This window comes from Mirounga leonina, unplaced genomic scaffold (assembly GCF_011800145.1).
Source record: "Mirounga leonina isolate KUSES-001 unplaced genomic scaffold, KU_Mleo_1.0 Mir_366, whole genome shotgun sequence".
NCBI lineage: Eukaryota > Metazoa > Chordata > Mammalia > Carnivora > Phocidae > Mirounga > Mirounga leonina.
Window position 1 is genome coordinate 13,076,250 of NW_023270709.1, and position 26,085 is coordinate 13,102,334.

At 37.5% G+C, this 26,085-nt stretch overlaps 2 protein-coding genes across 3 annotated transcripts in view; one reads left to right on the plus strand and one right to left on the minus strand.

Annotated features, from left to right (window-relative positions):
• The window catches only part of LOC118027453 (transmembrane protein 14C-like), a 91,613-nt gene that overhangs the window by 32,164 nt on the left and 33,364 nt on the right, over positions 1-26,085 (plus strand). The window lies entirely within an intron of this gene.
• MAK (male germ cell associated kinase) overlaps positions 1-26,085 on the minus strand; it is a 54,859-nt gene that overhangs the window by 15,251 nt on the left and 13,523 nt on the right. The window contains exons 3-11 of the mRNA XM_035030841.1: positions 24,867-24,921; positions 24,071-24,192; positions 20,641-20,720; positions 17,546-17,678; positions 13,977-14,148; positions 12,889-13,056; positions 8,802-9,113; positions 3,644-3,816; positions 368-519 (exon numbers count right to left, since the gene is read on the minus strand). Of these exons, the coding sequence (XP_034886732.1) occupies positions 368-519; positions 3,644-3,816; positions 8,802-9,113; positions 12,889-13,056; positions 13,977-14,148; positions 17,546-17,678; positions 20,641-20,720; positions 24,071-24,192; positions 24,867-24,921 (1,367 nt within the window). The remainder of the gene's footprint in view (positions 1-367; positions 520-3,643; positions 3,817-8,801; positions 9,114-12,888; positions 13,057-13,976; positions 14,149-17,545; positions 17,679-20,640; positions 20,721-24,070; positions 24,193-24,866; positions 24,922-26,085) is intronic.

Sequence of the window (26,085 nt, forward strand, 5' to 3'; positions counted from 1 at the left end):
TTCAAAACCATAATCCAGATCATTTAGGACACAGTGTAAAATCTCACGTTTTATGAAACGGTGTAATGGGGGTGCAGAATTATTTTAACAAAATTTGACACTTACAGGCATAGCTTTGGTGGGCGAGGGTGGTATTTTTTGGAAGCCTATTCTCATCTTGATTTTTGACAAGGCATTTCTTGAGCAGACTTCACAGAAGCAGGAGACTCAGAAAAGTACTTGGGAATAAGTACTGACCAGGCTGAGCCAGTGAAGAGCACCGTGATTATGCTTTTTGTCTTAGGGTGCCCTTCCTGCAAAGATTCCAAGGCACTTGAGCCTGACTTCTACTCTAGTTGGCAGCAAACATTTTATTTTCTCTGCTTACCTGGAAGGTATCTTGATTGCTTCAAGTAGTACTGTTTGGCTGTTGAGGCAGTTGACAGTTCAGAATCAGATTTTAGGGAAAAAGCAGCAGGTAAGCTCTTGTTTTCCCCTGCTGCCGAGTGGTTGGAGCCTGAGGGTACGGACTCTGGAAGCCTTAAAAGTCAACAGAAGGCGGCATTACAATGTGAAAAAATGTGAAGATGACAGCTACTGTGTTCTCACCCACCCCCTGCTCATCTTTTCAAGGGCAAGTTCAGCTCACTTAAATGGTTTCCATCAGAGTCCTTTTGCTGATAGGGATGCTAAATGACAACTTCTCCCCCAACAGATATTGGGCCGTCCACACAATCATTTTTAATACTAGACGTTATGTGACAGAAAGCTTTATAACTGAGCAGCAAATTGCCTGTGTATAATGTTTCTAGCTTTCAGGCCACAGCTACAGTTGTGGATTTATGAGTGGAGGGTGACACGGTGAAAGGGAAGATAATCATAGCCACATTCACCTATGAAAGTAATGTCTGATCAGTAAGGTTGTCTGGGACCCCCTCAGAGACCGACACTGACTTGGTTGGCCCTTTGAACTTCTTGCTACCCCCACCTGCTCTGGGGTAGTCCTCGACACAGGTGGGACCCTTCCATTAGAAAGAGCCCCACCCATTTCTGGCTTCTTTCCCTCTCCCTCAGCCCACTGTAGTCCTACCAACTGCCGAAATCCTACCGGTTTTCAAAATGGCTCATTCCAAAAAGACTTTGCTCTCCTCCTCAAAGTGATCTGCCCATAAGCAGAACTCTTGAGCTCCTTAGAGCTCCTTTATTAGCAGAACCTAATACACTCTCTGATCTTGTGTTATACTGACTTGAAGGTCTTATTTCCACTGCTGTACATTTGATGGGATGAAGACAGACTACATCCTGTTCATACCTTTGCTTAATACCATCTAGGTATTTGGTAACTGTCTACCGGGCATGCATACAAGTATAAGTATAAATATCTTCTGTTTTGTTCGCTAAAAAAAAAGACAATCTAATAAGTGAAAGTTTTACATTTTAGTATTTGGTCTGTTGTATTCTTTACGAGGCAGCCTAGGCTGCCTGCGAAACTGAGCAAAGCATAGCAGAGTGCATTCAGTTCACCAAGTATTTGGGCTCCTATTGCTTAAGAAATAGTGCAGTACAGAAGAGAGGCAGAGATCTAGACAGTTTTGAATTAGGCCTCACCTGACTTTAGGCAACCTGTTTATCCAACCTATCTGACTCTCAGTATTCTGTGCTACGCTATTTTTACTGAAGTATGAAGATTATAAATTAAAATTTAGGTAGGTGCTTAATATATGGAAGTATATTAATAATTATTATTGTTATTATATGTCTAAATTATATAAAGCCATTTGAAGATACTAAAAAAATAAAAATGGAAGAAATAAACATTAAGAATTCGTTGTCATACAGTTTTTCTAAAGAATTTCAGGAGAAAAGGAATAAATGATATTAAAGACATTTACCAGTTGTTCCCTTGCCAGAATTTAAGTATATGGACTACAAACTTGATTTTAACTATAGATTTTGATTTAAATCTCTTCCACCGGGCGCCTGGGTGGCTCAGTTGGTTAAGCGACTGCCTTCGGCTCGGGTCATGATCCTGGAGTCCTGGGATGGAGTCCTGCATCGGGCTCCCTGCTCAGCAGGGGGTCTACTTCTCCCTGACCCTCTTTCCTCTCTTGCTCTCTGTCTCTCATTCTCTTGCTCTCAAATAAATAAATAAAATCTTAAAAAAAAAAAAAAGCTCTGGTTCCTTTTAAAAAAATAAATAAAAAAAAATAAATCTCTTCCACCTAAAAACACATGATAAAATTCAGCTGGAATTAGGATGAAATGGGTTTTAAAAAAAAAAGTTTTCAAGTCATCTACATAGTACACCAATGCAGATACAAAGAATTATTTGTTTTAAAAAAGCAACTACATACCTCTCTATATATCCTTAAGTTAACATCTATAATTTTTTATCATAAATTAAATCATTGTATTTCTTGTTTCTTAATAGTAGATAGAAAACAGTAAATAATTTTAAGATGAAATATGAGGATTAACTATAATTGGAGTATTTCATGGTATAACTTGATAAAGTTTTAACCACTTTATTCCATAAACACTGAATCTTCAAAAAATTATGTACAACATATATCCATAGGTTTTGAAAAAAAAAAAGTTTCACAGAACATTCTAGTACATTTAAAAGAATAAGCATCATTAGGCTCTGGTGCTTTAGTGGTTCTGAATCCCTGTGCTTTCCAACACAGGCTAAAATACCCTATTTCTAATGTGTTTTTTTTTTTTTTTCCCGTAAGAGAAATACGTATAGGACAGCAAAGGCTTCTGAGCTGAAGGTGGCAATCTTCTGACTTCTCCCTTTGTTTGGCATCTCAAAGGTTGTTAGGCCTTTATGCCACTCCAGATTTGAAAATGCTGAGAGTGTGACTTTCTGGCATAAAGTGGGAGGGGGGTTAAGCATGTTTGTACTCAAGTTTGTGTACTTTAGGGAAGAGTACCTATGGAACTTGAGGACCTGGAAACCTATTGACTAAGAATTATCCAAGCATAAGTCCTCCTAACAGAATCTTCCATGTACCTTCAGAGACATGTGTGTCCCAAAGTAAATGCCAGACAGCTATTAGATAAAATGCCCTGCCTCCTGCCAATATTTTTCTCCCTCTTCTTTTGTTCCAAAGAGAAAAAGGAAGACAATATTTTTCCAAGCTTTTTTTCATAAGATTTAACCCACCCTCACTTCAAAGTTGAATAGTGCACTAATGATGACTTAACTTATGAAAGAAAAGGGACTGCTGGAGATATGAAACTTCCAGAAAAAGTTTAGGAAATGATCAAAAAAGTTTAGCAAACAAATTAGTGAATCTGAACACCATCAGAGGAAACCATTACCTTTGTAGATTGTGCTTTGCTTTTCTTCAAATAGGCGTGCAGATTTCAAATGGGAATGATGGTGATCATAATTCAGTAGGGCACACTGAAAACTTCACAAGAACCACCCCCCGCCCAACACACACACATAACACTCAGCCATTAATACTGAGAATCATTACTGCGAGAAGTCAAGAATCTTACCTTCCCAGAGGTATGCGTAGAGATCTGGGGTGTGTGGAAGAAAACAATAGTAAGCTACTTACTGTCTTTTAACACCTTCATTCATTTATATATAATGAGTAATATAAAGTTGATGCATGATAAAAATATATTTTCCTGGAATGTGAAATCTTACCGAAATGGAGAATCTTTTTTCCTCTTTTCTTTGAATACACTCATGCTTGGCTTCTTGGAATGGGACGCTCCAAGATCACAGTCCTCAAACTCTTCCCAGCTGTCTCCAGACTTGAACACAGTCTGACCCCAACGCCTCCTTGAACTTTTATGACCCAGTGTGCCACTTGGCTTCTGTGGTGGAAGATCAGTTGTCGTCATCATCTGTAATCGTTTGCTGAATGCCTTTTATGCACGAGCTATTCTATTTGATACTAACAGTACCCATTCTCAAGGAGCCTTCCATATAGTTAAGAAGATACATATATACACATTGAAAAGTACTAACAAAAACAGGTAGCCCATGTTAAAAATATGATAGGAGTCCAGAGGGAGGAGAGATCTCTGGATTTGGGTTGGGGTGAGGATCAGAATTGACACCTCACTGGTGTAGAATTTGGAAAACTGTCATGTGTGACTGTGTCTCTTTGGGCAATTGAATTAACTTCTCAGAGCCTTGGTTTCCTCCTCCTTAAATGGAGATAAGCAGTATTTCTCTAATTAGTGTTTCTGAATTTAATAGTAAAATACCTTGAAAGTCCTTAGGATAAGGCCTAACACATAACAGGAGTTACTAAGGTTAGGTGGTACAGTTGTTATTACTATTATTGTTGTTGTTCCAGAGTTTGGAAGAGGAAATATACAGAGTACGACTTTTAGTAGAAAAGAGCCTGGGTGGCTCAGTCAGTTAACGTCTGACTCTCAGCTCAGCTCAGGTCTTGATCTCAGGGTTGTGAGTTCGAGCCCCATGTTGGGCTCCATAGTGGGCATGGAGCCTACTTAAAAAAAGAAAAGAAAAGAAAAGTGCCAGTGTTTGTTCCAGCAAGAAAGTGTAGACCTAGCTTATCAAAGTAGGTGGTTGCTACTAGAAGTAGTGGAGGATAGGGTTGCGAAGACAGACTGGTGCCGACGTTTGAAGGCCTTTAGTGTCTGTCTAACGAGTTGCAGCTCTCCCATGGGCAGTGAAGAACATCGGATGTCTTTGAGCTAAAAAGTGGGAAGATAAAGGTAGCATTCTAGAAGGCCAGGCTCTTCAGATAGGAGCCCTTTGCAGTTATACTGGAATGCTCATGAAAGAATACATTTGCTCTTGACAAGGAATAAAAGGCCTGGACTTCGCATCTCCCTGAACAGAGGTCAGAGGACAGTGTGGCACATACTGTGAGGTGTCCACTCAGTAGCCATTCTTCCTGTCTTCCTTCCTAATAGACTTGGTGCTATGCAGCAATATGCCTACTTAAAATACCTGAAATCTCGGCCTCCTTCGCGGCTGTATGTAGCCGTGTGACACGATCTAGCCAATGAGTTGTTGGTGTAAGTTTACTGGAGGGACTTCCAGGAGAGCTATTTTTGGACTCCCTTGGCATGCCAGTGGCTTTCACTCTTTCCTCTTCTAGAATGCAGAAGCCACCCCAGAGGAGTGGCAGCCATCTGGTGGCCACAGGAATGAAAGTCACCCACGAAGCATGGCAGGACAGGAGGACAGAAGCAGTCTGGTTCCTTCTACAATCTGCACCAGCCCTGGTTTGGCCCACCACCTGACTTCTTGTTGTGTCAGAAAACAACCCGTTATTGTTTGAACCTCCGTGGTCAGGTCTCCATCATAAGTCACAGAATGTAATCCTAATGGATGCAGACAAGGAAGGGCAGGGATGACTTTGAAAGTTTCAGCCTGCTTGTGTCAGGATGGTGGCTCTGTTGATAAAAATAAGGAATGAGGAAGAAGACCTGGCCTGGACCAGACTGGGGTTTTATCCAAATCGATCTGGGGCAGTCTGGGGTACATAAACTGAAAAATCCAAAGGCAGTTGAAAACCAGGGAATTTGGAAGCAAACGCAGCTGTGTTTGGGGCAGGAAGATGTTTAAAGAATGGATATGCTATTGCTTGGAGCCCGTGGGTCTTAGTGGCAGCTGATGGCAGAAATGGTGTTTGCCAACCTCTCTTAGACCGCTGTTTTCTTCACCAGGGAGAACTAACTCTAGAGTAAGGAGAATAAAATGATCTAAGATCCCAGATAAGTAGAGCTAATATCAAGGGTTATATTTAGCTGAGTTTCAGCTGAATTGTTTTTTTAGGGTGCTGATGCTCTATGCTGCTGAGCAATGTCAGTAATATCAAGTAGACTTCTATGTCTGAGAAGATGGGAAAAGGGCAAATATAAATAATGTGTATAAAGGAGAAGGTGGATTTTCGCAAACTCCACTTTAATACGTTTGGTATAGGATGAGGGCAAAGATTCTAGAATCAGTTATTAAAGGGAAAGTTTGAGCACCGAGGGAAAAAATGTGGGTAGATCGTATAGGCCACCATTTTTTTTTTAAAGATTTTATTTATTTATTCATGAGAGATAGAGAGAGAGAGGCAGAGGCAGAGGGAGAAGCAGGCTCCCCGCAGAGCAGGGAGCCCGATGCGGGACTCGATCCCAGGACCCTGGGATCATGACCTGAGCTGAAGGCAGACGCTTAACCGACTGAGCCACCCAGGCATTCCCTAGGCCACCATTTTTTATAAAAAACAATGAATACACATGGTCTCTGTGGCCTTCAATAAAGTAGGGGGCAGAGTCTTTGGGGCTATCAGTGAAGTGAAGTGATGAAAGGACAACAAACGTGGGTCAGTACTGTTACGGACTCAATGTTTATTCCCCCCAAAATGTATATGTTGAAATTTGTACGCCCCTCCCCCCAAATTTATACCCTGTGTCTAATGTGATGGTATTTGGACAAGGGGCCTTTGGGAGGTAACTAGAGATTAGACAGGGTCATGAGGATGAGACCCTCATGATGGGCTTAGTGCCCTCATGAAAGAGACTCCGGAGAGCTTGCTTTCTCTCTCTGCCATGGGAGGACAAAGTGAGAAGGCACTTTCTACAAACCGGGAAGAAGGCCCTCACTAGGAATCAAATTGGCTAACACTCTGATCTTGGACTCCCCAGCATCTAGAAAATAAATTTCTGGCTTAAAGCCACCCAGCCCCTGGTATTTTGTTATAGCAGCCCAAGCAGATGAAATACATTGTTCAATAGTCTGACCAAGAGTACTCTCAGTGGATCAGAGTCATCCTACAAGAAGGTCCTAGCGGCCTGCCCAAGGGCTCATTGCCATTCTGTTCATCATGAAGGTACAGGAGAAAAAAAGCAAATGAACAACTAAACCAATGCATAGTTAGTGACATGCTAGGCAGAATGGTTAAACTGACAAGACAAAAATAATTTAGAAACTGGAGAGGTAAAAGTAAGGTCTTGCAATTTTTTGAATCCTAGAGATCAAATGCGCAAGAAAGAAGTAAAGAATATGTGATTTAGCAAAAGCACTTGTAAAAAATAGACTTAGGAATTTTAGTTGACAGAATATTTAATCCCATCTCTGGAACCTATTAGCTATCTAAAAATTTAGTGCTAGGATACTGGGTACTTTAACTTAGTGAATGCATACAAGGCCTTAGCATAGTACATGGCACTTAGTAGATACTCAATAAATATTCATTTCTTTTCTTTTCCTCTCAGTATGAGTCAACATTTGAAGTGCCTTCCAAGAAAAAAACAAAAAAACAAAAATGTGATCTTTGGTGACATGAGAACACATATGGTTCTGGAATGTTGGAGGTGATTTACCATGGTTTATACTCCCTGCCCGTGGTTTGCCTCTAGTTCTGGCAGCCTCATGCTAAATGGGAAGCAGGGGTCTCAAAGTCTCCTTCCTACACAGGAATCAAGGATTACTCAGTCACTGGTGAATGATGTCATGTGTGAAGTGTGGGGGATCTGGGGATGTTTCTCCTAGAGAAGAGGACAGGTAATATAAGGGCTATTTTCAAATATCTGAATGGCTTCCTTTCTTGAAGAGTAATTAACTTTTATTAAAAGCTACAGAAGGAGCGCTTGGGTGGCTCAGGTCATGATCTCAGGGTTCTGGGATGGAGCCCCGCATTGGGCTCCCTGCTCAGTGGGGTGTCTGCTTTTCCCTCTTCCTCTCCCTCATGCTTGCGTGTTCTCTCTCTCTCAAATAAATAAATAAAATCTTAAAAAAAAAAAAAAGGCTACAGAAAACCAGATTTTAGCTCAGTATAAGAAAGAACTTCTGAATAGTCAGAAATGTCCCAAAGAGGGGATGCCTGGGTGGTGCAGTTGGTTAAGCGTCCAACTCTTGGTATGGGTTCAGGTAGTGATCTCACGGTTGTGGGATTGAGCCTGTGTTGGGCTCCACACTCAGCGTGGAATCTGAGATTCTCTCTCCCTCTGCCCTTCCTGCTCATGTGCGCTCTCTCTTTCTCTAAAATAAATAAGTCTTATTAAAGTAAAGAAATGCCCCTAGATGATATAGACTCCTAGATGTAGTATGAACTATTAATTCATCTGTTCAACAGATAAACTGAGAATTCAGCCATGTGCCAGGCACCATTCTGGGTTCAGGGCCTGTACTGATAAACAGACAAACATCCCTGACCTCACGGAGCCTACATGCTATAGGAAGAGCCAGATAATAAACAATACACATAAGAACCAGGTAATTAATAGTGTGGTAGGATAAGATTAGTGCTATTGGGAGCAGGGCTTGCTTATATAAGGATGGCAGGAATGGATAAGGAATTAGACAGTATTTGTTGAGATCTCTCAGTCCTTAAAATGCCCACCATGCAAATGCATTTGTGAGTATACATCTTGAGGAGACAGCTAATATGGCCCCTGACAAGCTCCCTGAACTGAACAAAAGTAGGAAGAGGAAATCTTAGACTACACCTGATACTTAAAAAACCCATTCTGTTCATGTTCATTAGTATTTAAAAACAGTATTAAATTAATGTTAAAATCCTTAAGATTTAGTATCAGCTCTCTTGAGTCCCAGATTCTATTAAATTCTTTGAGTTCTTTTGCATTTAAGTAACTGTTAAAGAAAGTATGTAGCATCCAAACTTTATTGCATTCATTTTGGCTGTTTTTCTTTTTATAACCCATATGAAAATTTTAGGTTATCTCTTGCTAAGCTCCTGCCAAAGGAAGCAGGGACTGTAACATAAGTAGTCTTTTATATCTTCCCCCACATTTTTAGGAACGCCTAGAAAATAAAATCCTAACTGAGCCAAACTATTGCATCTAAAGTGCCGTTATGGGCTACTTACGGTTGGCATGTTTCTGACGATACTTGGAAACAGTGTTTGTGGCTCTTTCTGTTGACCCAGCTGCTTTGGCACTGGCTGGACACTCATGTTCTGTGGAGGCTGGATGGACTGCAGTGGCTGGTGGCGGTTTTTCGGCTGGGGCTGTCTGACCGTCTGATCGTTTATGTCCGGCAGAGGCTTAGATTCTAGATCCCCTAAAGATGGCTTTGATTCTAGTGGTTGCACCTGCTTATTTAAAGATTGTTTCGATTCCAGATGATGTGAGGAAGGGCCTAATACTTGACCAACTTGAAAATACAGGTGTTTCAATGCCTACAAAAGCATGGAAATAAGAAATGCTTATTAAAATGGTTGTGCCTAAATTTATTGCACATAAACGACTGACTAGCAGTGGGCTCGGCATATAGCACTAGTCTAGATCAGCTTCAAAGACTTAGAAAGCGTCCAGTTTTCCCCTTATGTGGTACCTTCAAAAAGGTAACCAGGAAATAATGATTTAGGACATAAATTTCTTTTAAAAAATAGGTACAACATAGTAGGAAGAATGTAAAACTCATGTGTAACGTCCAGGCAAAGCAACTGTTGTATTTAAAGATTCTGTATGAAAACAAAACCTAGCTTATAAACATGGGCTAAATTTGATGTGATTAATTCAAACTAAAATGCTAGGTACTGATCATGGTTTAGAGTCCATGCATTAGGAAATGAGTTAAGAAAACCTTTTATGGAGTTCATTTGAAATGATTAACTTGAACATTATATAAAATTCAGGGCTACTCTTAGCCTAAGGATAGCTACATACCTACTAGCAATAAAAATAATTCTCAGAAAGGAGATTACAAATATATGTGTGTTAGAGCTTATTATAGCAATATACCAGCAAAGAGAAGATACTTATGGGAAGAAAATATAAAAATAATAAAAAATGATCACTGTTTGATCATTTTTATCATTATCACTGGTTACCTTTATGAGTCAACCAGTAGCTGCTGCTGCCTGGAGGTGGGGGGGTGGAGGGGAGGCCTGATGACTGACGGGTGACACAGTCTACAGTAGTGGTTCTCCACTGGGAGCCATCTGTCCCCTCTGGAGACATCATTTTTATTGTCACAACCTGGGGGTGGGAGGTGCGACTGGCATCTAGGCATGTTGGCAGGGATGCTGCTAAACGTCCTACAATACAATAACAGGATGGTCCTCACAACAAAGAATGATCCGATCCAAATGTCACAAGTGTCGAGGTTGATGAAAATTGGTCTAGAGAATGTCTGAAGCCTTCTGTGCAGCTCAGCTGTGGATGCTGATCCCTTTACCAGTAATCATATGCCTGGATTAAGGAGGAAAGTTCCCAGTTCTGCGGTTTGTGTGTATGGAGGAGGGGAGGTTGGGAGGGCACCTTAAGGTAGCCAAGCCCTATTACCCTGCACATCCTGCCCTAAGCCGGTACCCACCGATGTGTGAACACAGCTCTGACCCACAGTTAACTTCTCAGGTATGCAAGGGCAGTTTTTGGAGGGACAGAAGTAGCTCTGTACATGGCTCCTGTATCCTATAAATTCAACTCTCCCTAACTCGGTCTCCCAGCTTCCACTAAAAAGCAGGACGATGAAATAGTGGACAAGAAAGAGGGTAAGGGCAGGGAGGTATATTTCCGCAGAGGTAGGAAGAATCTTTATTCTGAGATGTCCCCTACCACAACCGACGTATGTGTTAATTACACTGATACTGCTAAGTGGAGCTCGACAAATACAGGCAATTTAAATACATCAGTACCTGATGCACAGAAAGCCCTCAACTTCTTAATTAAGTCCTATTAATTAGTATGCCAATACTCCTAAATTAAAAATGTACTATATTTTGGAGCTAGAACCTTTATAAATGTGATTTGCAATTTCAAGGCTTCATCTATAACAATTCTTCCTCTTTAAGATATCAGTTACCATCCTTCAAGAAGAGGTGAATCTTTAAGAAAGAATTTGTTTTTTCGTGTTTATTCGGGGAATATTTGATCATTGCATAGAATAAGGATGTATGGAAAGTTCTCAAGAAGAAATTAAAATAATCCCCAATGCCAACACCAGGAGAAAACTACTGCTCACATTTTGATGTTTTGCTTTTTTGTACTTCTTTCTAGTCATGTAAATTAATATATATACATATTTAAATAAAATCATACTGTGTGTATAATATTCTAGCCTACTTTTAAACTTAATATTTGGGCTTGAGAATTCTCCAAAATGGTTACTTTATTTTAAAAATTCCATTTTTAATGGGGGCAAAGTAGTCTATATCAAGGATATATATACTTTAAATGTTCCCTAGAACATTAGGTTTATACCTCCAATGGGCAGTTTTTAATTAGCTTTGAACATCTGTGGGCATAAATCTTTATCCAACTTTATGAATGTTTTCAATGTTCTTGATATACTACATTGCAAAACTATTTTCCATTACTTAGAGAAATAGCCTTTCAGCTGTTTTTTACTGGTTTCTTGTTGTTGTTGTTGTTTTTGCATTTACCATAATGAACAATGGCTGCACATTAAAAAAATATTTTTTGGTAATTTTAATTTCTTTTTCTGATTTTTTTAAATGTCTCATGCCCACTTTTCTTCTTTATGTAAGAGTTAAAGACTTTTATTATATTTTTATTACAAAAGTTAACAAATATTTAGAAACATTAGAAAATATACTGTCTCATTTGTTAAAAAGAACTCTTGCTGTTTGTCTTCCAACCTTAAGATTTTTATAAGAGGAGGGGCGCCTGGGTGGCTCCATCGTTAAGCGTCTGCCTTCAGCTCAGGTCATGATCCCAGAGTACTGGGATCGAGCCCCACATCAGGCTCCCTGCTCACAGGAAGCCTGCTTCTCCCTCTCCCACTCCCTCTGCTTGTGTTTCCTCTCTTGCTGTGTCTGTCTGTTAAATAAATAATAAAATCTTTAAAAATAAAAAGATTTTTATAAGAGAAAAAAATTTAATTTTTGTGTGATCAAATCTGAGTTTTCCCTACAGAGAACAAACTAATGGTTACCAGAGGTGAGATAGGTGGGAGTATGGGGGAAATAGGCGATGGGGCCTGAGGAGTGCACTTACCATGATGAAAAAAAAATCTGAGTTTTCCCTTTGTGGTTTCTTCTGTTACTTTTATACTCATCTATTTCTTAGCTTGAGATTACTCCCCTATACTTTTCTTTAGTTCTCAATAGTTTAGTTCGTCCTTCTTACTTTTTAAACCTTCTGTGATTTACTTGAAAAGTATGGTAAGAAATAACCTAAATTTACTTTTTTCCAGAGAATTAACTAATTGTGCCAGTGACAGTCCCCTCCCCCCAATTTGTGATGCCATGTTTACCTACGGCTGACCTACAGCTTCTGCAAGTCGGGTTCTCTGTCTACTCTTTTTTTTTTTTAAGATTTTATTTATTTATTTGACAGAGAGAGACACAGCTAGAGAGGGAACACAAGGGAGAAGCAGGCTTCCCGCCAAGTAGGGAGCCCAACGCGGGGCTCAATTCCAGGACCCTGGGATCATGACCTGAGTATCTGTAGATGTCTAAGGGCTGGTCACAAAGCAGCTGAGCAAGGGTGCCACCTGCTGGCCTCTTGTGGGAGCTGGAGAGTGAACAATACTCCAGTCCTGTGGAGGCGTGATGCCCTTGTGTGGAGTGAACAAGAACCCACCTCTAAACCATAGGAAGGCATAGAAAGTCTCCTATGTTGCACAACTGAAGAGATGCCCTTTTACTACCAGTGACAAGTTTCGTCCTAATTAGCTGTCACATGCCTGAATTTTTATCATTAAAGAAATTAATTCCTTGCAGCCTCAACCTCATTTGAACCACAAGACACAGAAGATCATTGGAGTGGCTATTTTCTCAATCCTCCCAGGGATGTTATAGGCCTAGAAATGAATTCATTACATATTGGATGCCTCACGCTTTGAGGCTTACTCACAGGTTGGTAAAACCCTGGTTGAGAACAGACTTGCTTTGTAAATGAAAATATTCTTGGGGTATTGTAAAATCTCAAAAGCAAAAAAAAAAAAAAAGAAAGAAAAAACCACTCTACCAGGGAGATTCATCTTACCTGACTTGCTGTTGGTCGCTTCTTTGGGTCCCAATTCAACATTTCAGTCATAAGCTGAATAGCTTCATTACTGGCATTGGGAATAAGAGTTTTTAAGTTTGTAGGAACACACTGGGGAAAACGGAAGTTCATAGAGGATGCAAGCTGGTACCCTTCTGGCCAGTCACTCTGTTTAAGGAAGATATAAGTGGGTGGGACGGAAGAACAAAAAGAAAATGTAATCAATTTAGTAATCAATTTAAAAACATGGGTATAATATAAAAATCACTGGTGGTGAAAATTTTAGTGTTGATTCATATAAGCAGAATGAAATACCAGACCACATATACAACTCAGTGCTATAAATAGTATAGAAAGAATATTAAACTCTTGTCCATTTTTTGGATCTTGATGATGATACCCAGCTGACTTTGAATAAATAAGCACAAATGGTGTATACAAAGCAGCTGATCATTACAAAGACCCTCATTATGTTAGACGTTGCATCCACTGTTAAAAACTGCACATAGCTAGGAAATAAAAAATTACATGAAGCTTTAATAACTATGTTTACTTGTCTAATTTTAACTACAAGGCACATACTAACATAATTAGGATGTAATTATACGTACTTATTAAGTACATATCAGAAAGTAAGGTCTGGCTGAATGCAGTAGTTAATGAGAAGTACTCAGTTCAAGGAATCAAATATCCATGGCAGAGGTATGTAAAAGGAAACAGGAAGGGTTAAGAGGAAATGGCCCAGGACACCTGGGATTCAAGAGTTGATGCCAGTGAACATTCCCAGAGCAAGTGGGAAAGAGTCTAAGCAAGGATGGCTACAAGGTCATCAGCTGGTCATCAACCCAAAGTTAAATATACAAAATTCTAAATACAGAGTGTTCCCTTAAGTTCTTAAAGGCAAGAACCCTTTTTTCTTCAGTCTTGTAGGGATTCTGGCTTCTCATCCCACCCAATTAAAAAAAAAAAAAAAGATAAGAAAAATAACCATTAAAGCGTAAGCCTATTTGAAAACAAAAATATCAGCTAGCTAGGTAAAAGTTATAAATAATCAAAAGTTGTAACAACTTAAGGACAAGAATACTCACTTTTTTGGGAGTCCCTAAAACTTGGCAAATCTTAAAGATTTCATCGACCTCACTTGTCCCTGGGAAAAGTGGTCTTAATGTATATAGTTCAGCCATTATGCTCCCAACAGCCCACACATCAATGGGAGAGCTATAAACCGAAGATCTTAATAAAACTTCAGGGGCACGATACCTATGAAAATAGAATACAAAACAAAAAACAAAACAGGCCATTTTGGTTGGAGTTGGAAAGATAGAGAGGCGGTGGGGTTTGTTCATACATTTCAATCAAGGAACCAGTATTAAGTGCCTTCTATGTGTCCCACATTTGCACAGTGTGTTGGGGGCTCAATCGGATGTAACACATTTTCCCTGACCACAAATGGTGGAGTTGGAGACAAATATAAATGAAATGTCCAAGTGGCCTAAGTTAGGAACTCAAGTGAATAAATATGGAAATAAGTATTATAAGACAGGGTTGCGGGGGGAGCTCTGAACGGAAGCAGAGATATTCTGAATGAGAACAGTTGTATAATTTTACAAAGCATTATATCCATGATATATTTATATGAAGGATAGAAAACAAAAGATTAACAAACACTATCCCTAAGTAGTGGGGTTTTCTTCTTCTTTTTACTTTCAGATTGAAAGTGCTGATTCCTTCAGTGGACTCAGTTCCCCTAACTGACAATATCTTTAATAGAGAAAAAGACCCTATTTATTTATTATTTATTATTTATTATTTATTTATTTATTTTAAAGATTTTATTTATTTATTTGACAGAGAGAGTGAGAGGGAACACAAGCAGGGGGAGTGGGAGAGAAGCAGGCTTCCCGTGGAGCAGGGAGCCCGATGCGGGGCTCGATCCCAGGACCCTAGGATCATGACCTGAGCCAAAGGCAGACGCTTAATGACTGAGCCACCCAAGTGCCCCCAAAATACCCTATTTATGAGAGCAAAGGTACCTGGTGGAAAATATTCTCAATTCTAACTTTTTTTTTCACATTGAAATGTGTAGATTTATCAGCCCAAATATTTCACAGTATTGTCTTTTTGCTTCTATTCTGAGTACCTTTCTTTGACAGGTTTATTGAGATATAATTCGAATAACATACAACTCATCCATTTAAAAGTGTATGACTCAAGGGCTTTAAATATATTCGTGTAGTGTGTAATCCATTATCACAATCAATTTTGAACATTTTCATTGCCCCCAAAAGAAACCTCACACCTCTCCAATATCCCTGTATCCCCAGCGCTAGTCTACTTTCTGTCTCTAGAGATTTGTCTATTGTGTGTACTTCATACCAGTGGAACCATATTCTATCCAGTCCTTGTGGACTGGCTTCTTTCACTTAACATGTTTTCTAGGTTCATCCAAGTTGTAGCATCTCTCAGTACTTCATTCTTTTTACTACCAAATAATATTCCATTATATGGCTATAGCACACTTTAGTTATCTATTCATCAGTGGATGGGCATTTGGCTTGTTTCAGGTTTTTGGCTATTGTAAGTAATGCTGTTCTGAACATTCATGTGTAAGTTTTTATGTGGATGTGTGTTTTCCTTTCTCTGGGGCACATATACCAAAGTATGGAATTCCAGATCCCATGGTAACTATATGCTTAACCAGAGGAACTGTTGACTCTTCTGTGCCATTTTACATTCACCCCAGAGATGTATGATGGATCCAGTTTCTCTGCATCCTTGCCATTACTTGTTACTATGTTTTGATACTTTTATGAGATAAAATTAATAGTTTCGAATGTCTTGCCAAGTTTAGATGTTGAAAACAAGTCTTCTTAATTGCATTCCATTTCAGTATAGCATCTAAATTTACCCAGTTGAAAATAGATACTCAACCAAAAATGGAACTGTGCTTCTTCCCCCACAAAAGCTCCCCAGTATTCCCCATCTCAGTTAGTGCTGACACCATCCTTCCAATTCCTCAAGAAACAAAACAAAACAAAACGAAACCCCCCTTAGAATCTTTGACTCCTTTATCTTATATCCCACATCTGATTCATCAGGAAATCATGGTTGCTCTACTTCAAAAATACCACCTCCACAGTCACCAGATCCAAGTCACTGTCATTTCCTGCTAGAATTATTGTGTAACAGTCTCCTACCTGGTCTCCCTGCTTCTTCCCTTGCTTTTCTAAAATCTATTTTTAACATTGCAGTGAGAGTGATACTTTTAAGATCTGGCAGATCACATTGCACCTCTTCTCAACATCCTCTAGGGGCTCCCCAGTTCACCACAGTCCTTATGATGACCTGTAAGGACCTGAGATCTTGCCCTCCATTAACTCTCCAGCCCCATTTCCTACTACAGCCCTCCTGATTTATTCTGCTTTCTGCAGAATTCACACATGGCTTTCCTGTCTCAAGGCCTCTACACTCAGCATTTTCTCGGCCTGAAAGCTCCTTCTTGCCTTGGCATCTCCTTCTCAGCGAGACCCTCTATTTAAAATAGCAGCATGCCCTTTCCCTCCCCCAGCCCCCCCCCCCTCCCTGTCACTTTCCATATTTTATTCTTCTCCATAATAATGTATCACCACCTGATATACAAATATTCTTGTTTTTGTTGGAATGTAATACACATGTAGAAAAATGCACATATTGTAAGAGGACAGCTTGATGAATTGTCACAAATAGAATACACCCATTGACCCAGTGCCAAGATCAAGAAACTGGGTGTTATCAGCATCCCAGGAGGCCCCTCACCTGCACTCTTGCAGTCACTACCCTGACTTCTTTTTTTTTTTTAAGATTTTATTTATTTATTTGAGAGAGAGAATGAGAGACAGCACAAGAGGGAAGAGGGTCAGAGGGAGAAGCAGACCCCCCGCCGAGCAGGGAGCCCGATGCGGGACTCGATCTCGGGACTCCAGGATCATGACCTGAGCTGAAGGCAGTCACTTAACCGACTGAGCCACCCAGGCACCCACTACCCTGACTTCTAACAGCAGAGATTAGTTTTCTCTATTTTTGCACTTTGTAGAAATGGAATCATACCATATGCACTTTTTTTCTGTTTGGCCTTTTGCTCTCCTCATTGTATCTGTGAGACTCAATCATATTGTTGCGTGTAGTTGTAGACTTTTGTTCTCATTGCTGTAAAGCATCCCACTGGGTGAATATATTATGCTGCATGTGATGGACATTTGGGTAGTTTGCAGTTTGGGACTATTACATGTCTTTTGATGAACACATGTATGTCTTTCTGTTAGTAAAAACAAAGTTTAAACATCTTGCTTATTTGTATTTTGGATGTCATGTAAGTGGCAGGAGACAGATTGTTTTTCTGTTTCGTTCACTTCTGTGTTCCCCATGCCTGAAATAGTATCTAGCACATAGTAGGTTTCCACAAATGTTTGTTGAATGAATGAATGAATGAATGAAATCCCTTTTCCTTCAGAATAGTCATGACCCAATCCTTCTCTCTCCACAGAATGCAAAATTCAGTTCTATATTTTGTTTTAAATACTCAAAATGGAACCTCCAGAAAGCTATGTAATGATCCACTGTAGTAAAACTTCAACATAGACCTACTTCTACCTCTACAGAGTTGCATAAAACTACTCACCATCTGGTAGATACATAATCAGTATATGGTGGCTGTGATCTTAATTCTCTGGCAAGTCCAAAATCAGCAATTTTTACAAGTTCTGGACCCATACAAAGCAAGTTTTCTGGTTTCATATCCCTATGAAAAAAACCTTGGTAACATAGAGAGGAAAAACAGTAGTTGAGCATTATGTTTAAACACATTTGACTTCTCAACAAAATATAACTGATCCTCTCTGTTGTAATTAGGGATGTGAACTTAGGGGGAAAAAAATCTGTATTTCTTGTCTAAAAAGTGATGGAGGTAGGGACCCTGCTTTCAAAATAATTTGATAAGAAAGTTCACACAGTATATGAGGTCATTAAAAATACCCACTTAACACATTTCTATTTGTGAATCCAGGAAGTTCAAGCACTTGGGCTAGATACTGCTGCATTAGGATTATCTCCAGTAATTTGCACAACTTTAAGGAGATATTATGGTCACTATTGTGTAGTAAATGAGGAGGTAGAGGCCGGGAGCAAAGGAGCCTAATGAAAGCTTGAAGAAAGCTGCATAATCAGGCTTATGTCACTTATTTGGAAAGTCCATTAAACAAAAATGGAATTGCACACATTTTAGCCAATTCTTTCATTTACAATTATTTTATTTAACAGCTCAGTTCTCCCCTGGTAGCTGCTTTATTGAAAAACCCAATAATTATCATGGTTACTTACCGATTCAGTATGTAAAATAAGTGTTTACTGAAGCTAAGAGGCAGGTCAATGAAAATGAGGCAGAAAACCCAGCAAGAAGAAGAACATGAAAGCCCTCTTCGTACATTTCTAAGGGGGATCTAAAGCTCACTGGCTGGTAAACAGATGGCCTGTTTTCTAATGATCTTGCAAGGTGGGAGAATCCAGAAGGGGCCTGATCATCCGTTGTAGGTGATCATCGTGAGGGGATTTTCATGTAACTGTAGCCTAAACTTTTTAAGCCAAATTTTAAGCCTGAGCTTTTTGATTCCTTCTAACCAGTGTGGGCTCTACGTTTGTGACATCTACAACAGTTTTATACACAGTTTACCTGGTACTTCTTTTTATTTTTTTTTTTAAGATTTTATTTATTTGAGAGAGAGAGAGAATGGGAGACAGATAGCATGAGAGGGAGGAGGGTCAGAGGGAGAAGCAGACTCCCAGCTGAGCTGGGAGCCCAATGCCATGCGGGACTCCATCCAGGGACTCCAGGATCATGACCTGAGCTGAAGGCAGTTGCTTAACCAACTGAGCCACCCAGGCGTCCCTTATCTGGCACTTCTTACTCAAACTAGTTGTTGAGATCCATTTCATGAACTTTCAAGGGAAATACACTGCACTTCCGTAACATGAAGACAGAAACAGGAGCACATGTCGTGGTGAGTAAAGCGACATAATCCATAAAATCATACAAAATGAAACCAATTGCATATTTGTACAGTTGAGATTTTCCCCATTCTCACTAATATAAATATATCGGTAACTTGGTCCTATCTTAACTAAAATATTAGTCTTGTTTTTTTGACAGCTACTATTTTAAAAATATTTACTCAAAGCATTACATCTGAGATCTTATCCACTATAGCAAGAATAATGTAGCCTTTGTAAAAATGTCTATTGTTTTGGAGTCTCGTGTCCCAAATCACTGTCATCACTTATATAACCAACTGTACATTATTCGTATTATTTACTTTTAACAGCAACTTTTAACTAACTTCTTCCTTCAACCACTTATGCTCTGAAGTTGCTGGTAGTTCAGCAAGGAATAGAAATCCTTAGAAATATCCAAGGAATAGAAATCAGTTTTATTACTAGCCTAAAAAATATCAATAAATCACAAAGCTGTTTCCAAAAGTCAAATAAGTCATAATACTTTTGATTTTTCCATACCACACTTGTTTCTACTGGCATAAATGAACTCAGGCAGATATCATGAGTTACCATGCTGGCCAGTGTTTAAAAATGGGTTGAAGATCGGAAATCCATTATGAACAATTAAAATAGCATATATCCTTTGTTTCCATGTAATTAATAAATGACTGACTTTTATCAATGGATTGTAGTATATTATCATAGGCTGTAGACTTTTTATTTTTAACATCTTTCTTTTTCTTTTTTTTAATTTAAATTCAGTTAGCCAACATCTAGTACATCATTAGTTTCAGATGTAGAGTTCAATAATTCATCAGTTGCATATAACACCCAGTGCTCATCACATCTCGTGCCCTCCTTAATTAGGCTTTAGACTTTTAAAGGACAAAAAAAGTGGGATTCAGGAATGTTCTGACAATACTTGTATGGAATAAACGATAAATAGCATTTTTAGAAAATAAATTATTTCCCATGACAGTTAAAGGGAAAAGGAGAAAATATAAAATATGGGATGAAATATGAAAGGACGCTAACGATGGTGATTTCCAACTGCCTCTGTTCATAATGCAGCAGTGGTCTGGCACAAACTCTTCCAATTTAATATCTAAACATCTAAGGATTCTAGACAAATGTTTGCCAAAAATTTTCATAATAATCACATTAACTTTTTGGACAAGTTATTTTGGTTTGATAGATACATAAAAAACTATAAGTGTGGATCACATAAATAAGAAATTCATAAAAATAGGAATAAGCACTTTATTTAATTCCACTCAAAGAATAGGAACAACTAAAGGTACATACTAAGAAAACTATAAAATACCATAGCACTGGTGCTTTAAACTATTTAAATGTTAATAAGTGGTCATGTGATCAAAGCATTCTGATCTTTTTCAAAAGAAGGGCATTTTGTTTGTTTTGTTTTCATTTCCATGGTAAAATCAGGGAATGAGGTTGTAGGATGGGTTTATGATAACTGAGAGTAAAGGCTGATGGTCAAAGTGTTAACAAATTCTGCTACAGAGGAAGACAGTTATAGATTACAGAAATTGCATTATAGAGAATTATAGAAATTCTAAGTTTTTAAAATGAAAATGTCAGGCTGTGTAGCCCCATACTCCAAATTTGTAGTTATTCAGTATAACATTATCTAACTGCTTATATATAATTCCTGTGCATGACCTTGACAGTAATCTAAAGAGGCAGGGAAAGGAAATTTAAACCTACCATGTTTATGGATAAATGCCAGCCCCTGCAATATTTGATACATAATATTTCTGATGACTGACTCAGGAAAGAGCTTGTTTCTGTGAAGACAGGAACAAATAAACAGTCATGTAATTCTGTTAACCAACCAATCAAAACAAGACAGCAGATATTCCTCCTCCCTTGGAGTCCCTGTTGGCTTCATGATAATGGTTGAAGGTGTGATTTATAGCTTTATAGTTGTTAAAGGTTATAAATTTAAAACGTGACAATTAGAATTTTTGTCTGTTTTGATGTTTGGTAAAAACTCAAATCCAATAATGAACATATTGCACAAATACTCAAACAGCTAAATTTTAAGCTGTCCCGAGAGGAGCAAAGTAAATTGGAAAACTGACAGCCATCAGATAAGCCAAGTGTGCAAATCTGTATCATGTAGGCTTTAAGAGTTTTAGGGGCATAACTGCTTCAGTTCTATATTGTCTGCTGGTACTGTCCAATGGAAATATAGTAAGAGCCACAAATGAGTACCACTTATGTATTTAAATTTTTTCTAGTAGCCACATTAAAGAAGCAAATGAAGGACGTGAAGTTAATTTTTAACAGTATATTTTATTTAATATATACCAGATATTATTTCAACATGTGATCAATATAAAAATTATTAATGAATTTCCTTTTTTGCACCAAGTTTTCAAAGTCTGGTGTGTATTTTTATTTTACATTTAAAGCACATCTCAATCCAGACTAGCCACATTTTTAAGACTTCAAGAGTCACATGTGACTAGTAGCTACTCTACTAGACAGAGCGGCTTTATGTGGAACTTACATAAAGTCTAAAGTAAGATCCTAATAAGGACTAAATTAAGACAAACATTAATTGCTGACATGCCACAAATTAATGTGACCAGCACATTAATTTTTTGACCCTGAATTAATTCTTTGACCGTGAAACATGCTGTTTTGGAAGTAATCATTTTAAACTTTGAAAGCTCATCATAATTTCAACATTTTCTAACATCTTTATTACAGCATTATTGATTAGATTACGGTGTTTATTCAAAATGTTCTCAACATGTAGAAAATGGCTTATTTTTGAATATTGTTAACTATATCATATGCTTATGTAATGTTTTAAGATACCCCACCAAATGGGCTAAGAACACACAACAGACAAAGATAAACACTGGTCTTATAGCAAATTTGAAAATAGTATTGATTACATATTATTGAAATATTTTTAAAACTCATTTTCATAAACTATAAATAAATTTTAAAAGAAATGAAATATTTTTATCCTATATTTAGCCAACAATTTAACTTTATAAACAGAATGCTATCAATTAAAGGTACAGGTATAGCATTGTAGCAGAGGTTTATGTACACTGGCCTTCAGTTAAAATAGAAAAAAAGTTTTGAATAAAAAAGACTTTTAAATTAATCTTCATCCTCAAAACAATGTTCAGGAAGTTAAGCTACCAAAAACAAAGTGTAAAAATACCACTTAACCTCAGATAGCTCTTTACCATGTATAATTGTTAATTGTTAAACTTAAAACCTTTGACATTGAATAATATTCAAGCAATATCATTTTTATTTCCACTTAATTTAGAAGTCCAGAATTGAATCATGAAATTCCAAAGTCGATTCTTTTTAGTGTTCATTTGCTGTTGCATTAACCACTTCCAATAACAGATTTATATATATATGTATATATCTTTTTCTTAAGATTTTATTTTTAAGTAATCTCTACATCCAATGTAGGGCTCCAACTCACAGCCCCGAGATCAAGAGTCACACACACTACCTACTGAGCCAGCCAGGTGCCCCATATATATATATATTTTTTTAAATCAGATAAAAGTATAACATTTCAAATATTTATATTTACTTAATTTCTTTTTAACACCTATATCTTAATACATCAGGCATAGGTTTATCACTTCATACATTTTAAAGAACACAATTATTAGAAGCCAAAAATTTAAGATTGCCCATCACCTAAATAAGAAGCTATTCAGATTTTTCAGTATTCTAATTCAGTCCTAATCCATTTACATGTATAACTTTTATATTAGGTATCAATGTCACATAATTACAATTTTGATTTCTGTTTTTTATCCACTCAGGCATTTTTCATAATCTTCATAATTATCACTTTTAATGGCTACAAAATAATCTCATCAATATTATAAACTATCATTACCAAAAATTGTCCTGATAGTTATTTCTTTTAAGTATTTTAAAGAGAGAAGTGAAGCATGCTATAGTCATTTAACAGAACACACTAACTATAGTAACTGTGAAGATTATATATCAGCATAACAAAATGCTTGTAAGTGAATCAATAAAAAAAATCATCACCATTAAAATTGCAACTATATAAAAAACAGGCAGGGCTGGATCCAAGGGCTAGAAAGAACTCTAGAAAAATAAACACTGATTGGAGGGGCAGAAATTTTCTTTACTTTTATTTTAATTGCTATTAATGTTATAATGATATCAGCCTGTGGAACCTAACAGGCATTCAATAAGTACTTTTTGAAAGAAGGAAAAATACGATTAAAGAAAAATTCACTCACCATCCCTAAGGATTACCTTGAGTGTGTACATGTATGTGTATGAAAGAAATACAGAGATAGCAGTCATCATTCCACTGGGAAATCTATTTCTAAAGTACTTTAGAAGCTTTTGTTGAACAACTCTGGCTTTAAAAACAGGTAAAATGGACATTAATCTCCCACGTGTGACCGACGACAGCTACCACCAAAATATTAACCTCCCTAAGCTCAAGGCAGATGACTGAAGCTTTCCCTCTTTAGAGATTCTGTTCATGGGTTTATAAATGAAAATGAGAATTTCTTTGGGTTTGGTAACACATTATGTTGTATCATTCACTTAAACATTCTAATGAATGAATTTATTAGATTCTTTCATGAAAACTGCCTCATTCCCTCCTCCCTTTTTCCATTAACCTTTCACAAAATGCTTGCAAGAGCAATGAAGGTAATCTCAATTTTGTTCAAGGCCAGCTTTATTAGTATTAAAACTCTAGAAAGATTTTGGGGGTGCCTGGGTGGCCAGTCGGTTAAGGGTCCGACTCTTGATCTCAGCTCAGGTCTTGATCTCAGGGTTCTGAGTTCAAGCCCCATGTTGGGCTCCATGCTGGGCGTGGAGCTTACTTAAAAAACAAACGAATAAGCCAAACTATAGATAGATTTTGTTTCAAAAAGTATAGATAGATAGTGTGTGTGTTTACATCAGAAAAATGGTGACTATGTCATAGCTGGTTCTTCTTCAAGGTTATGAAGGTAACAGCTAATTAATTTAGATCCACCTCTTGGAGTGAAAAATCTGTTCACCAAAAAGTGTGACATATTAAAGGGATCCAAAGAACTCATAGAGGAGATAACAGGGAAAACATTATGGTTTTTATAAAATAAAGACATACCTGTCTTTCATTAATTGATAGAGGTTTTCTTTCATATATTCAAATATAAAATAGAGATGGTCATTTTCTCTGATAACTTCTTTTAGTTTAATCACATTGGCATGATTAAGTTTCTTCAGAGACTGTAAGGCAACAAATAAGCATTAAAATTCTTAAGGCAAAGTTATAGAAGTTGGCAAAATCTCATCAATCTTTATGATAATTACCTTAAATAATCTTACATTTCTCCTGAATTCATGAGTGAATTAAGTCTTAATGTCTATAATATTTTACATGACTAAGAACATCTTAGAACACAATTTATAATAAGCGGTAATTGTTTTAAGTAATGAATATGAGTACAAAAATAAACCAAGTCAATAATACCTACCGAACATTTCAATCTGTTACTTTTTTTTTCTCATTCTATTCAATAGGCCTAAGTTTTTTCTGACTTAACTATGTGAAATTCCATACAAAGGTATGCAAAAATTTATACAAGTCATATAGCATAAAATAGAAATAGTATGTAGTAATTAAAAGTTGCCTTTCCTTTGATAACATGAATTAAAATGTTCTTTTAAAAGTGAGAGTATACATTCACATATGAGGGTATAGTTTTTTTCTGTTCTCCACTGACATTCAGATGAGAAATGAGAAATTACTTAGGAAGATAAAGAAAAAAAAAAGAAATATAATTATCTTTGGAATGCTTCCCACAAAGAACAGAACAATCCTTTAGCTACCGTCCTCAGAAATGAGAGAGGCGAGGCAGAGCGAAAGCCTCCTTGAGTTCTTTTCATATGTAGGATTTTACCTTAACTTCTCTCAAGTTCATACATTCATCCCAGGAATAGAACTTTCTTTTCATTCTGAAATCAAACAAGAAAAGTTTAGTGTACAGGGACAGAGGATTTGAAACACAAATGACGCTGTTGGCTTTCTTACTGTAGTATTCCCTTTGGGTAAGCTGTGATCTCTCCCTCCTCCTTATAAGGAAGTCACCTCCCTTCTGTGTATCTCAAGGCTGTTTGATACAGGTTCACGATTACGTTATATCTGAAATTCTGCTTTAAACGCAATGGTGAAAGGATTATCATTAATCTTCCTTTCTGGGTGCCTTCTCTTATTTCCCTGATCAGTTTAATTGTGCTTTTCTAAAAGGGTCCCCTTCCAAATTTCCTCTTTCTAGAACTAAACAGATAAATATGAAACACTAAGGTGGACAGGAGAAGAAAATCACAAATTTTGGTAGCAAATTTAGTGATACAATTCTATCTGACAACTTCTATATCATTACCTCTGCTTTAAACAAGAAGCACATAAAGTTAAGTGATTCAGGTCAACAAAAATTCAGAAGCAACCAAACTTTAGAAATAGCTGTCTTTTAAAATTTTTTTTCTTAATTTTTATTTTTAAAGTTTAGTTGTCATGCAATGTTACATTAGTTTTAGGTATATAAGATAGTGATTCAACAATTATGTACGCTATGAAATGCTCACCATGGTAATTATAGTCACCATCTGACATTATTACAGTATTGTTAACTATATTCCCCTTGCTCTACTTTTCATCTCTGTAACTTATTTATTTTATAACTGGAAGTTTGCACCTCTTAATCCCCTTCACCTATTTCTCTCATTCCGCCCCCCCACCCTGCAACCACTAGTTTGTTCCCTATATTTGTGAGTCTGCTTTTTTGTTCATTTGTTTCATTTTCTTTTAGATTCCACATATACATGAAAGCATATGGTATTTGTTCTTCTCTGACTTGTTTCACTTAACATAGTACTCTCTAGGCCCATGCATGTTATCATAAATGGCAAGATTTCATTCTTTTTTATAGCTGAGTAATATTCCTATGTATATATACCAAATCTTCATCTTCATTTTTTTTTTTAGTTTTTATTTAAATTACATACAGTGTAATATTAGTTTCAGGTGTAAAATACAGTGATTCAACCCTGCCGTACATCACCCGGTGCTCATCACAAAAAGTGCACTCCTTAATCCCCCCTATCACCTGTTTCACCCAT